This window comes from Labrus bergylta, chromosome 16 (genome assembly GCF_963930695.1).
Source record: "Labrus bergylta chromosome 16, fLabBer1.1, whole genome shotgun sequence".
Classification (NCBI taxonomy): domain Eukaryota; kingdom Metazoa; phylum Chordata; class Actinopteri; order Labriformes; family Labridae; genus Labrus; species Labrus bergylta.
In genome coordinates, this window is record NC_089210.1 from 20,651,965 (window position 1) to 20,667,907 (window position 15,943).

At 41.3% G+C, this 15,943-nt stretch overlaps 1 protein-coding gene across 1 annotated transcript; it reads left to right on the plus strand.

Moving 5' to 3' along the window:
- Window positions 1-681: 681 nt before the first annotated feature.
- Window positions 682-14,898, plus strand: LOC109985887 (heparan sulfate glucosamine 3-O-sulfotransferase 6). The gene is made up of 2 exons (XM_020636314.3): window positions 682-1,513; window positions 13,452-14,898. Exons 1-2 carry the CDS (start codon window positions 993-995, stop codon window positions 14,068-14,070), a joined length of 1,140 nt encoding a protein of 379 aa, XP_020491970.1. The 5' UTR covers window positions 682-992; the 3' UTR covers window positions 14,071-14,898.
- The last annotated feature ends 1,045 nt before the right edge of the window (window positions 14,899-15,943 follow it).

A 15,943-nucleotide genomic window follows, 5' to 3' on the forward strand; every position in this document is an offset into this window, starting at 1 on the left:
TCAGGGGGAAAATATCTCAGAGAGGATCCTTCCTGCACAGCCCCAAAGATGACAAACTCAGGGTCAGATACTGTATTTATGTCCCCCCCCCCCCCCCCCCCCCCCCCCCTTCACTTCAGGCCTATTGTTGTGCAGGTTTGTGTAGGAGACTTGTCACTATGTCGGCTTTTCTTGTTGGTTCAGTGTTGGCTCTCAGGGTGCAGAGAGAGTACAAGAGGTTTTGGATGGACGTCCTCAGGGCGTCTCTTATTCACAGAGCTGACTGAGATATCTATCACACGGGTTCAAAGGGGCAAGGAGGCTTGTCCTCTGCGGGGTCTGCTCACATTTGTACAACACCGGTATCGGAATAAGTTCTATATGTCGACTTCTATTGCAAAAAGTGGAACAAATTATTTAGAAGTCCTTAACTCCTGTTTCTAAATTGGACTTTGACTTAAAATCACAGTTGGAAAAGCAAGAATAAGCAGTGTTTCCAAATATTTGTGCATCAAATGATTTTACTGTGAAAATGTATTTAAATAATGCGTAATTCCTTATAAACAGGAATAATACATACACATGTTTGCCATAAACACCAACGACAAGCAGAGCCTCTATATGTAGGCTTGTTTATGTGTAGCATGAGGAGGGAGGGGTGGAGTAAGAAATGGGCGTAGGAAAGCAGAGGAGAAACCTTGAATGAGAGATTAGTAGACCTCACAGTGAACAGATGCAGCAGACTGGAAGTCTCACCTGACTCCAAATAACTTTTCGTGTTTAATGACAAAACTTTCTCCATCATTAAGGGATTATTTCTGTTGTTTCCAGACAAAAAAGAGGCAAAGATTATGAAGGACGGGTCCAGTGTGCCGGACGCTCTCAGTGTGGTGCATGACTTTTGCGCAACAGGTTCTGGGAGATAAAATCAAAAGTTTAACTCCGATCAATGTAGGAAGAAGAAGCATGCTGTCTCCGTTTCGGCTCTTTGGCACTGAGCAGGAGATCAACTCATGGGATGTAGTGGCTGCAGAGTCAGGTTCAACTTTGGAAAGGTGCTGTCCAAAGTCTCCGTGTTTTTTACCATGGTCCTGATCTTCACCTACTTCTTCTACTGCCTCACCGGATTCTGCGATTCCGCTCCGAGGACTTTATACAGACAGCAAGCTTTGGAGTATGACGTTTTGGGCGATCATCGCAGCGTCCTGGACGACCTGCGACCTCCGGCGCGCCTCCTCCCCGACGCGCCAGCTCTTCGGAACCGCACAGTGGCATCCTCCACGGACGCAGGGCAGGTGGACGCGCCTGGACAGCTGCCTCCTCTCAGCGACAAGGGGAGCGCCCCGAGCAGCGGCATGCCCGTTTCCAACACTTTCGGGACAAAAAGGTTCCCGCAGGCGATTATAATCGGCGTGAAGAAAGGAGGAACCCGCGCCCTGCTGGAGTTTCTGCGCATCCACCCGGACGTGAGGGCGGTCGGCGCGGAGCCTCACTTCTTCGACAGGTTTTATGACAGAGGACTGGAGTGGTACAGGTAGGGGACACACAAGCACACATAGACCCAAGTACACGCTAGTTTGGTTTATATTTTGCCTCAGTAAAGCAGCAAAACAAAGACCTTTGGAAACCACACAGGAAATTGTAACTTAAGTAGTATTTCAAATAAAGGCACACGTGATAATAAAGAGTTTTAATATTTGCTCTAACCTTTTATAACCACTGCTAGATTGACAATCGTCATTCTTATTACTGCCTTGCTTCACCCTAAGCCTGATGTCTCCTTACAACTTTGTCTGCACCCTGTTTCACTCTGCATTTGGCGTAACTGTTGCGCGTATGTGTGTCCTGATTTTCCTCTCGTCCATGTCAAAACTGTATTCCCACAAGGAAGAATTGTAATCAGAGATATTCACAACAACATTAAGAATTACGTTATTTTTGCCAAAATCCCCCCCCCCCCAAAAAAGTTCAACAACTGGATTGTACGGAAGGCCGAAGGGGACATGCATCCAACATTTTAATTTAACAACATTTTCCTGTAAAATTAGTACATTTTACTTGGTTTCTTGAGATCTCAACTCAATAAGTCAACTTACTGTCTCAAGTCTCAACCCATTACCTTGGGATAATGCTGGTTTCCTTGTGATAACAGGATAATTTCATTCTTGAGAAATGAACTTGTCATTATGGGAAACCAGCGTTATTATCTTAAAATAAAGAGATATGTTAGCTAAGATCTAGAGAGAATAAGAACATTTCTTGGAGTTAAATCAAAATGTATTGATAAATGTCTGCTTAGGGCTTCTAGAGAATTGCATTCTCTAGATTTTCCTTGAAAGATCTATCTATCTATCTATCTATCTATCTATTTATCTATCTTTACATGCTATCTCAGCCTGTAGGGTCAGATCACCTGCAGAAGTGCTGATACAATCTGCCAATAAGCTGCAGACATCATTCACCAACAGACTGAAATTCAGATCACTAAAAATGCCGATATTCTCCCTGCACGCTGCACTGTAGATGAAGAGGCGTGAGCAGGTCTCCATGGAGCTGTTCATCATCCTGACAGTCGTCTAAACACTGTCTATACACTTCAACATGACATCCTTTATTAACATCCCCACCTTGTTCTGAGTGAGAAAACATCACAGTGAATATTCCTTTATATTTGACACGCTAAAAGGATAAAACCCGGCCTGATTCACTTAATTCATGTTGGGTAATCGCTGCACAAAGAATAAAGTTTTATGGTTTTAGGCACATTAAAAGTTCACGGGCTACTTTAGATCTGACAGCAGCTGATTTGTGCTGATCCGAGCTGTAATTAAGGTCGAGTTCAGATCCTGAAGAAGCGGGATTAAGGTCTGGATGAAGCTGGTCCTGATCATCTCCAGATGTCCCTCGAGCTCCTGGAGAAGGTCCCAGTTTACGTTTAAACGCCTCATCATGAGTCAGAAAACTATTTCAGACCTGTGAGCATTTAATGTGCAAAAAAAAAGAGAAACAATTGATCTGCATGATAGATTTAATGCAATGTTAAAATAAATCCAACTTAATTTATGTCTAAAATAAAACATTGGCCGTGTTTGTAACGAGAAGATAGGACACATGGAAACACTTTCATTTTAGTCTGCTGCTAAGCTTCCTCTCTAATTTCTCATAAACACACACATGCACCACATGCACACACGTTTGCACCCTTCTTCTTCAAAACTTTCTCTCCTCTGCTGTCTTTCTTTACTGCTTTCTTCCTTCTTTCCAGATTCTTCTGTCTCCTTTCATCCAACCTTCTCATCCCCCCAACTTCCCCCCTTTCATCTATCTTCACTTCTTCTCATTCTTTTATTTTAATGTCTTTAAGTCCTAATACATGTGGCTGAGCTGGCATGTTTTTATTTGTTTTAATTAGTCTGACTGCTGTTGTAAAGCTGTAACGCAGCGGCCACACTAACATGGTCTGTGAAATTAACTTCAGTCATAATAAGGTTTGAAATGCAATCAATCTACTGATTAGTTCTAAGTTAATTAACATTATTTATCCTAGGTGACTTATTGAGAACGCTTGTTTTCTTCAATTAAATGCATGAAAATACAGAGTTATCTATTTTTAACATGGCGAAGAAGGAAACTAATCATTAGATTTTTAGAAACATGATCAACAATTATTTCATCTTTTGCTTTAAATAATTAATTCATTAGCAAAATAGTTGTTTTTAAAGTTCCTATGAGGAGTTTAAGCTGGTTTTGAAAAAAAAGGAGAAGAAGAAAAGCCTCTACAAAAGCAAATGAGACAATGCGTGACGAGTACTGGTCAATTATGTACTGTGTTTTTTTTAATGCCTTCAAACGTGCACTTGGGTAGGCGTCAGATGAGGTGAGGTACAGCTCGCTGAAGAAACAGTCTTTTTATTTTTTCGCATTTTCCACTGTGAATATCACAACCAGCGATGCTTTTGACTGTGCAAAAAACCACCAAAAGGACAAAATCTGCAAAGAAATACAATAGACAGGGTGCGTCCCTCACAGGAACTTTAAGTTGATTAATATGGTTTGTTTTCTTTAAGAGGACTTACATTTAGTGAAGTGAACAACAAATAAAACAGAGTACTAAAAAATCAGTGTAAAATGTAGAATTCTACATCTACTAAATGTTCGTCTTTTATTTCGTTTTAATCCTTTCTTCCTAATCTGAATGGATGAAAAAAGAGGGGCGAGAGATTGAAGTATGAACACAACAATAACAGAGGCAGCAGTAACGTGACCCGACTGCAATCACTGTAAGATGATTCCTCCTGTTGTCGCTAAAGCTGAGAAACTGGGAGAAATCTGTGTGCTGTCATCTGCAGTGACCCACACACACAAGTAGTGGAAGTGTGTGTGTGTGTGTGTGTGTGTGTGTGTGTGTGTGTGTGTGTGTGTGTGTGTGTGTGTGTGTGTGTGTGTGTGTGTGTGTGTGTGTGTGTGTGTGTGTGTGTGTGTGTCAGTGACAGTGACAGCCAAAACTTATCCATGTGGAACCAACAAGTGCTCCTTCACCTGCCTGTCAGTGAGCAGAGGGTCAACTAACTGTCACATCTGGAAACACACACACACACACACACACACACACACACACACACGCGTACAAAAGACTGCTGTAGGCTCTGAAAAGCAGCCTTGAGCTTCGACATGATATCTCGTTGAAGTTCCCGGCGCTTCAGCTGCAGCTTTCAGGGTCAACAGGTTTATTTTTCTATAAACTCACAGATGTAAATATTCCACCAGATCATTAATTTAATCTCAGTATAGCACCGATCAACCTACATTTTATTATGAATTTATTGACCCTCCTGTTCTGCATGACCTTTGCATCCTTGTATATCAGCCGGAATCAATATGAGAATCTCAAAATTGTTAATCACCCTGCCATAATTCTATGACTTTGATGATTGATCAGTTTTTTTTATAATAACTTCATGTCCTGCAAAAGAATAGCCAAACCATTACAAGTTTCAAGACAATGTATAACACATTACGAACAATAAAATGTGTTACACCTGTTCACTAAGCCAGCATCGATGCAGACTCGCTGTTGGAGGGTTTAACAACCCACTCCGACTCCACCCTCCGACTCCACCCTCAGAGGTTTTGGGCAGCGCTCGGTGTGGCAGGCCCTCGATGCGAGCGCGCAAACGGAGTGGAAGTGTGTCGGGAAAGGGTGGAGGGAGTGGTTTGAGAAAGGCCCAATATGTGTGGAGGAATGTAGAAGATCTGCTTGCCCTTTTCACATATACACTCCTGAGAATATCTAGACAATTTCAGGAGGACTGCTCCAGATATTCTCCTGACCTGGCTGTTCACATATGCACCTCACAGCTTGGAGACTATCCCTGTCAGACAGGAGGGGGGGCAGGGGGTAATAGGTGACGTTAAAAAAAAGAGCAACTGAGTCCGCTTTACGATGCTATAATGAGAGTTTTTTGCCTTTATATCAATGCTACTTGTTGTTCGGAGGAATCACAATGTCAACAAAAGCAGAGAACAACTAACTGATGAACAAAAAATCTAATGCAGCCGTTTATTTACATGCGCTGAGATCGTAGCGGCCGTGTGCAGACAGTTAATGTTATGACTCCAGTCACAGTATTGTGGCTGTTTGCGTTCACACATGCAGCTTCTCCTGGAAATATCAGAAGTGTGAAAGCCCTAAAAGAGAGCAGGTATTCATCCGTCTGTATGTTCTCTACAAGAGTGAGCAAACCACCACGCGTTGAATATTCATGTTACATTTGATGGCAGCGTGGTGTTATGTGTGTTACAAATAAATCTGTTAGGTTCATTTAATCAGGACAAAAAAACAAACTAAATGAAAACAAAGGCTTTGCAGAGGACACTCCAGCATTTCTAACAACAAATGAGACTCTTACATTAAGTAATTGCTGACAACCTGCACACTGGAGACATTTCACAAACACATCATTGCCCTCTCATGCATGTTGTTCCAGCATTATCGTCTGAGACAAACTTAGACCACATTCACGAGTGTTTTCCATTTTCTTTTTATCTGATGCAGTCACTCCGTCCTCTCCAGTCGGTCTGCCTCTTTTGCATGTGAGCATCCGAGCCCATTACGGGAATGGAAAAGCCACGAATAGTGCAGTCAGAATGAGGCAAAGCTTTAATGAATTTTCTGTGTTCTTGTTGTTTTTAATGGCTTTAAGGGGACTTCATGTAGTGATGAGTTTCATATGAGACTTGAGAGCCACCGCAGGAAAGAGAAAAACCTCCGCTTTCCACGCTACAATGGTTCTGATTGTCGCGGCTTTGTCACCATGACGTGGTGGAATGAGTAATCCACGCATTAAGTCTTGTTTCTTTTTATTGCTACTTGATGACGTTGTTGTCTTATAGAAGAACAAGCAGTTGTTGTTATAAACTAAATGTGCATGGAGCTCATACTTATCATTACACAGCTTTTAGAAACCAACTGATGAGGCTCTCTATGAAAACTTGATTCATAAAAAAAGATCATTTCTGCATTTCTATTTGAAAAAACAACGCCAGTCCACACAAGCGCCATCAATATTTTGAAAGCTTGTCGATTGGCTGACCTACAGTCTTGACACCAAAGGCCACGTCTGATTGGATTGCTATTAAATCTTAGTGTAAATCCTATAAGGGCAGCAACTCAAGGGCAAGGAGGGATCATGTGGGTCTGTAGAAAACCGACTTTAGAATTAGAAATGAAGGGATGATTTCCGCTTTAAATCAGAGTGAAGGAAAGTGGTGTTTTAAGTTTATTATGAATGATCAGTTATCAGAAGTCAGTTGTTTTAATTTTGTTAGATTAAAAATATGACCATCAAAGACGATAAATGCCATAAAACCTGCTTTTCTTGATACATTTTCTTCTGGAACATGTCACAAAATACCAAGAATTGATATTTAATTTAATCTAATAATGTTTCATTTTTTTGACATCCTCATGAAAAAGAAATATTTTTTAAGACCTCTTGTGTATTTCTTCGTACCTTAAACATCGAAATACAAACCCGACATCTTGTTCCTTGTAGCTCCTCGAAGCCATTAGTGAAGAAACTGAACGCGGCTGATTGGTGTAACAGACCAGGAAGTGGTCTCTGTAGTTTTGAGCTGTATTGTGTTTTAATGCTGTTGGGTTTTTGGCTGGAGTCAGGTCTAGGTGGTGTTATGAGGATTGAAAAAGGCCCAGAGTCACACCCCATATGGCTGAGATTATAATAATTTGTGGTGCATTAAGAGACGCCTGTGAAATTCTCTGGGAGGTTTCAGTCGTGTCGTTGGAGCTCCGGACAGCAGTGAGCTGGTGAGGAAAATACTGTGTGAAGAAAATAATGGTTTGTTTCAGTTGGCCAACATGAAATGTTTCAGATAGTTGGTAGTCATGCTCAGTTTCGCTGCCATTTCCAGAGAAGAATAAAACCAAGTAAAAACAGCAGGAAGGAGCCAATGGAATTTAAATAATGGAAATGTTGGTGATGTTAAAAAAAAAGAATCCAGTTAACACTTACAGAGTTTGACTAATAGTTCAAGTAAAGGACCAACAGAAGGAGGACATATTGGCTGCTGTGTTATTGTCAGAGAAGCCAGCACTTCAACATAGCATGTTTCCTTAATGTCTGATATTATAGTAAGGTCATTTTATCATTTAATTCAGTAGATATCTTACAAATTGATCCTTTTGTCCCTGACCAACAAAAACTGTTTCATGTCTTTATACAAAGGCCGCCTATAACACATACCATTCTGCAAGATTTACTCTCAACCCATCCCAACCACTGCTTCACACACATAAACAAGCACACACTCAAAATCGTTGCATTTGTTTCCTGCTGTAAACCACCAAAGACGATCATGCAAAACACCGTGTGGAAGTGAAGCACTTCAGCAGCCTCATGTTGAGAAAAGCCTCCTCTGCCTCCATTACTGCATCATTATTCATATGAAAAAATAATTTGATGACAATATATTTAGAGCCTGTGGGCGGGAGAAGTCTTTTTTTTCCCCATTCACTCATTTGGTTTCCTAGAGGGATCGAACCATTTACTTCATCTCTCTGCGTGTCCCTAAAGCGTCGGAAAATTCACCTCCAGGCTGTCACTTGCAAGTGTTTTGTGAGTTTACTGTGCGTATGTGTCACTAACTTTTGTGAGATATTGTTTAAAACTTTGCTCCGTCTCAAGCACATCCTCAGGCGAAGTTTCTTTTTTTTTTTCTTCATACATGATAGTTGTGTTTTTCCAACATCGGCATCCATGACATTTTGAGGCCTCGTCGCTTCACTCAGGTTTCTGATCAGACAAAGAACATGTAGACAGCACGGCGGCGTGCAGCCTTCATATCCTGCAGACAATGATGACTTCTTTAGTGTGTGCAGGGTCCACAACTTTCTGTCACAGTGAACATTTAGGATTTTATTAACTGTAGTCCAACCAGATTACACTTAACAAATAGTTTGACATCCTGGGAAAAACAGCTATTTCCTTTTAACTGGAATTAGACGAGAGGTTGAATACCTGTTCAATTTAAATCTGTTTAATCCAAAGCTCTTGTCTTCAGCCTAAAGGTCAAACTAGGTATACATCTTATACAAATCCACTATAGAAACCACATGAGCAATGTTCCTAAAATGTCATACCCTTTATGGAAACTGCTCTTTTTTCCTGCTCTTGAACTTTGGGAAGGTCATTGTTGTTGTACTGACTTGATTATGTTAATCAAAACAAACCTATAAGCCACTGAGGGGCTGCTAGCCTACCATACTTTTCTTAATTGACTCGTCCTCTTCCAGGTGGCGTGGCAATGACTCAGTCCACAAACATGCAAACGTGCAATCTTACTAAAATGGGTCCATTAACAATAAAGCCTCAGGTCAGCTACATAGACTAATCCAGTATAACTTGAATGCAAACAAACAGGCTCAACGTTGAGGCCACGCTACACATAACAACGGCGGTCAAAAAACTGTGCACCTCCCAAGGTAGGCTGCTAATCTGCCATTGATTATCTCTTCCTCTACCTTTACCATACACCAGTGAGTATGCCACCTACTGTGACAACAAGACATTACGACTGCAAACACACATTGAACACGCTAAAATGTAATACTAAAATGTTTGTTTGTTTTGTTTGCTTTTCAGAGGAAAATATCATCGGTTTTTTTCACACATGCACTCAATTCTACATGTGAAACTTCCAGAAATTTTTGGGGTGAGCTACATGTGCAACAGCTGGATTTTTCACACAGATTTTTTCGAGGCTGCCCCTTAGTACAATTTCTGCATGTTGGGATGATGAGATATTCAGGAATATTCACAGCGAGCAAGCAGTCCGGGGTGAGGATGTTTATGCAACCGCTGCTATCGTCATGCCCGTAGTCAAACTGCCTCATACTCATTCCTTCTTTGCCATCACTCATTGAAAATGAGAATATACCACGTAGCATTATTATAATACATATACTCATTATAGTGTTGGAAGCTGTTGCTGTGTCCGCTCAACAGGACAAGTCTCCCGCTGTGAGGCGCATGTGTGAACAGGCAAGTCAGGAAGGTTTTCAAGCAGCCAGTCCTAAAAATGTCTTGAATTTTTCGAGTTTGCATGTGTGAAAACAGTTCATGTTTCAACCAGGCATGAAGGCGTAAATTGAAGTTCCCACACTCATCCTGTCTTATTTGACGGCCTGTATGTGGCCCCTCAGGCTCCTCCTGTACTCCTCTGCTAGGAAATGTGTTCACTCAGTTTGTTGTTTGCTCTCTTTCTCTCTCATTTTTATGGCCTCGCTTTTTCCACTGCCTCGTTAATTTGATCTCAGCTATGAAAGCATCTGGAGATGCAAAAGACGGTCTTTGGCTCCGATGGTCCAGAAAATTTAAATATAATAGCCAATGGAATTTAAGATCTGTTTTTCATTACTGAAATGACTTGATTATTGGATTTTTTTAGAAACATTTTCATTTACAGTCATCCCTTCTTTCTCTCCAGAATGCCTTTTGTTCGCTCTCTACAGGGGATGTAGCTGCAGGTCTTCAGCGGGAGAGCTCATAATCTCAGGGGCAGGAAGTTTTTTTGCCCACATCCTTGTTTCCTCAGTCAGTATTTAATCTTCTGATCCAGACTGCCATATCAGTAGTGTAATCAGTGCTGAAGCACTTCGGGGAAGAAATATGTTACATCCTCTAAGCAGCAGGGAGTTCCAGGCTGATGCGGCTAGTCAGCAGCACTTTCCAAAGCCAGCCTAAATAGAAAACATCTTCATACCCTGAGTAACTTCTGCACATGTGGGTGCAAAAACTGTAAACTTAAAGGCCCTTTCCTTAAGTTGAAAGAGAGCTCTGTATTTGTGAAACATGCATCATATAACAGATTTACATATATGACAAAATTGACATGAGATTAATCATCCTTGACCTGTTTACAGTTTCTCCTGACACCACACAGGATCAGATTTATGACAGAAAATGGAGAATATTGATTGTCTGATAATTGTGATGAGGGAGATAGGGACCAGGGGAGAGAGGGGAGGAAAAAAACCACAACTCATTAACTATTCATGAATATAGAAAGACAAACTAATGGTCAATTACTGAAGTGACACTTGTGTGAAAAAGTGAAGGACAAATCCAAGAGTATGGATAAGAGAGAGGAGAGGGCAAAGACGCTCAGATTCTCATCAGTAAACACTGACACCTCTGTGCTTGTATGTGTGTTTGTGTGATGTGCACTGACTCACACACACACACACAGAGAACAATCCGTCATATAGAGACAGACGTATTGATCAGACACGGATAAACAGGGGACAGACAGGCAGCGACGGGCCATTTGCAGCTCTTGTAGTTGGATAATAATCAATTAATGGTCTTTTATTATGGGGATCATTTAATGGGAGTGGATTGAAATGTCTCTACGTTTAAGTGAAAGAGGAAACTTAAAACGTATTCAGGGTCACTCTTCACAGTCATGAGCATGAACCCTGAATGCAGAGTGATTGAATAGTTTCTTACATTTGCCACACACTTTGCACATCTCTTATAAAATCAGTTTAACGTACAGTTTTTTGTTTTTGCTCAACAATTTTGGGGAAACCAGCAGGATTAAGATGGTAAACAATGATGCAAATTGGCAGGGACGGCTGGTATAAATGGACTTGCAGGGCCAAGCCTCCCCTTTCCTATACTATAAATATGAGACAATGATTCTTCATATGACTTACAACAGATTGTTTTAAATACTGGTGGAACCTCAAATAGCAACCAGATCTGATATTACAAGAAAAATGCAGAACTATAGCATCCTCTTCCACTGTACATCCTCTGTACATTAGTGACAGGTGTCATGACACGCCCTCTGAATTTGCTGATCATTTAGGCTAAAATCAGTCAGCTCACGGACTGCTAACTTTTCACCAATGACCCAACTGTCACGCCACAGACTGAAGAAAAGCTCTGAAACTAACTTTGCATCTCTTAACTTGTGAGACAATCTATTTGACATCTTTCAATTTCTGCCGTCTTAATGTTAATTCTGTTAGCTGCTCATATCGCAATTTCCATTATGTGTTAGCACCAAGCTAATGAATTAAGATGTACATTCACCAACCGTCACTGGTAATGAGCCATTACTTTTAAAATGAAATGTTTTGCCTTTTAAAGACCATGGCCCTCAGTTTAAGACCACAGAGAATGTTTCTAGAATAACTTCAAATCATTTTCCGTTTGATGTCCATCAGCGATCTTTGGTTTTGGATGACTTTGTGTCATTGACATTTTCAATCTGAATCAAATAAAGCACACTCAGGCTCATTACTTGCTGGCTACATCCAGAAAGCCACATGAAAGCTCTTTGTTTCCAGTAACACAGCGACATGAACTACAGACAATTACTTGTTTCATACATGGCTCATTGTCTGATTCTCATGCAAAACAATTTGTTTCTGAAACCCCAATCCACCACAGTTCTGCCTCATGCAGTCCGTCAGTGTCTGATGTAAACGAACAAATGCCGGATCTGTTGAATACCATGTTACCCACAATGCCTGTGTGCCAGACAGAGCTGAAATGAAAGCAGTGTGTGACTGCAGGCTTTCAAAGAGTTTATAGGACAACAGGTGCACACAGTCAGTACAGTATTAAAGAAAACAACTGGCAAACAAAACAAGTTAAGACCAAAAATAAGACGTTTTTTACGTAGATCAGCAATTAGAGCTTTAGATTTTTGATTAATATACAGTTAAGTGATATGATAAAGTAATCTCTAAAATATAGTAGCATACTTCAGCATCCCTCCACATTGCAGCCACATGTTGGACACAGCAGCTGAGCTCAGCAGTTTGTCGGCCTGGTTACACTTCCTGCAGATTTTGGTTTGTTTTGGTCTGTTTTGGGTTGTTGTAGTAATCCGCAGGGGAGGTGAGGGTGGCGAGGGGGGGTACACTTTGCTCCTGCAGGAAGAAGGAGGAGGAGGAGGGGAAATAGCTGTTAAGTGGTTCTTGAGGCTTTGTGGTTTTGACTCATCAGGCGAGCGGGGAGTGTATGGTCCTGGTGCACAGACCTTACAGTGAGACTCAGGTCTGGAGCCCTCGTACATAAACACACTTTGGTGTTAGAGGCTTTAATCACAGATTCTGGGGTTGCTTTAAGGTTTTGTGTTTATAATGTGTTTACATTATCTCTCCTTCTTTACTGAAGTCCATGAAGTGGGACTATGGACACTTTCATGCTTTATAAGACAAAGTTTCATTGGTTGAAGCGAAACCTAATGGTGCAGTTTTACAAAATATGACGAAAAAAAAAAAAGAAAAGGTCTTGTTAAGGTGCATTAATCATTCTTCATGTGTAAATATTTGGTCCAAGACTTTGTACAATTTAAAAAGGGGTTGCTTAAAGTGATGAAACTGTCACCTTCACCTCTGTGAATAATCTTTTTGGTTGTTTGAGCCACAAAATTAATGTTTCTGTACACTCTCCTGCTTCTCATTCACATCATTTCTAGAAGAAGCAAGCAGCTCTTTTTTTTTTTTATAATTCTGATGAAACAACGTCATTACTGAGTAGCAGAAAGACAAAGTAGACAACACAGCTGGGGGACAAAAGCATCAGATCAGCTAAAGATTCAGATGTTATTCCAAAGAGTTGGTCGGGATCAAAACGTGGCTCCTGAAACTTTTCCAAAAGTTTTGACTTAATGGAGCACACATTTTACTCATACAGTGACCACTTCAGAAGATGCAAAAATCGCAGCCCACTCAAAACACCAAAGAGCACCTTAGTGTGGTTACTTTCGAGACCAATCAGAGTGTCTACTCCTTTTGTATTTTCAGTCTTTACTTAGCTCTGTGTCTGTTTGATTCCTACAGGTAACATCTAAACCTTGAGTATGGTCATGGTTATAAGTCAGCAGTGTTCTTACAGCTTTTGAAATCTTTATTCCTTTTTCTTCTTGTCGTTTAGGACTCTGATGCCTCGGACGCTCGACGGCCAGATAACCATGGAGAAGACGCCCAGCTACTTTGTCACAAAAGAGGCTCCGGGTCGTCTCTGCACCTTGAACTGCCAAACCAAGCTCATTGTGGTGGTCAGAGATCCTGTGACGCGGGCTGTCTCTGACTACACTCAGACTCTGTCCAAAAACCCGGGTCTTCCCTCCTTCCAGAGCCTGGCTTTAAAAAACTCCTCCAGCGGTCTGATCGACACCACGTGGAGCGCCGTACGCATCGGCCTCTACGCCAAACACCTGGAGAACTGGCTCCAGCACTTCCCCTTGTCTCATTTTCTGTTTGTGAGCGGCGAGCGGCTGGTGTCCGATCCGGCCGGGGAGATGGGTCGGGTTCAGGATTTCCTGGGCCTGAAAAGGGTCGTATCGGACAAACACTTTTATTTCAACCAGACCAAAGGCTTCCCCTGCTTGAAGAAGCCCGAGGGGAGCAGCAGACCTCGCTGCCTTGGAAAGTCAAAGGGCAGACCCCATCCAGATATCTCCTCCGAGGTCCTGCAGAGACTCAGAGACTTCTACAGGCCCTTTAACCAACGCTTTTACCAGATGAGTGGACAAGACTTCGGGTGGGAATAACAGAGAAGATTCCTGTCATGGCCTCAGAACAAAAATAAAATCCTCTGGAGAAAATGACTGTGATCCTCTGCAGGGTTAACTTTCTCAGGGATGGGAGATGATTCTGCCTCAGTAGACTCAACCTGACATGCAGCATCTCAACTCTCATTTTTTTGTTTTGGAGAAGAAGCCAACATGGACAAGATGCTGCCAAAGTTGGCTTAGTCAATACACCATTAATTAATTGTCTGACCTGTCACTAATGTAAGTGTCAAACTGAATTTTGAAGCAACAAAGATCCAAAGGGAAAACAAAAAAAGGATTAGCCTCTGAATATAATTTGAACGTTTCTTTCTGTGTTTCTAGAATAAGCTGATATTTAAAGTCTCTGTTGATATGAAATACAACAGATGTGTTCTTCTTTTATGAAAGAAATGTATTTATTACATGACATTATAAACTAAAATATAAAATGGAAAACATTTTTCATCGACAGGACATTAAAAGAAATGTCGTTCTCCATGATAAACCACTATCTCTCTTGAATCAGCAGTGTTACGTGGACTGCGTTTATATTTACATTTCATGAATATTTAATGTTTCTAAATGCCGCATGTCTTTGTGTTGATGTGGATATTTTTTTTAATACGTTGCCGTTGCTATGCCAAAGATACCTCAGATGTAAATATAAAACGATAAGAAACCAAACATACACACATTCCATTTGTAGATATCTTTCTTCAAAGCTACATCACTATTTTCCGTTTGCCTTGGAGACGAGCTAACTGTGTTCACTTTAAACTCCCTGTATAGATTAAACAAAGCACAGCGGTGTGTATTAAACCTGAATTCTCTGACTTTATTTTTTTGTGATGTGAAGTAAAGTTTTATCTGAAATGAAAGATTGGGTTCCAATAATTCATCCTCTTCTTTTCATCTGTCCAAAACCAGCACCATGTTTCAGTCAAGACTCCTGGATTTACTTTGCAGAAGTCACCAATCTGGAAAAATTGGCAACTTATGGTTTTGAACAATAAGGCCCTGCGTCTGCAAACCTTGTTTTTTTTACACAGACAGCACCTTCAGTGCAAAACGCCCTCAGCACCAACTTTTTTTGGTTGATTCGCTCTCAGTTCAAAATAGTTGAAAAAAATACTTTTGGAACACTGCGCAAATGTCCATGTCACTTCTTCCTCACTGACCAAGGGGGTGCAGATGGTCATGCCCCATGTACAGAGGCTATAGTCCTATAGCGGACAGCCCGGGTTCAAGTCCAACCTGTGGCTTCTTTCCTGCATGTCCTTCCCCTCTCTCCCTGGTTTTTGTCCACATGTCCTCTGGAATAAAGACAAAAAGTCCAAAAATCAGGAAGGGGCGGGACTTCTGATATCAGCTTATCACCAATTTTTCATTTATTGGTTTTGAAAGTATGACGTGTTTCACTCTATGACAACCATGTTGTTTCTGCCACAGACTTGTCTAGTGTTTGCTCACTCCTTTATTTATGCTCTTGAACTTTAGCTCCCACCGTAGCTCTTCATCACTGGATAAAAGTCTCTTTCCGTCTCTCCCATCTCTTCCTCGGTCTCTCTGACACAACTTTTCCCTCTCGCCACTTCCACGCAGAGCGACCACATGTAGAGTCTGAGGTCTTTAATTATGAGAGAGATGTCAGCTCACTCAGAAGGCCCCCCCCCCTCCTCTCTGGGCTCAGAATTAGCAGCAGAGCTCTGTTCTTTCATGCTCACTGTCCTTCATGAAGGAAAAAGAAAAAACATCTGCTCTAGAGGAACCAAAAGAGGAGCCTACCTAAGATCTGAGAAAGACACTGGGCTGCAGATGTTTGGTTTTGTTGACCAATTTATGACTTCATCCTCCTTCATCAGATAGATTT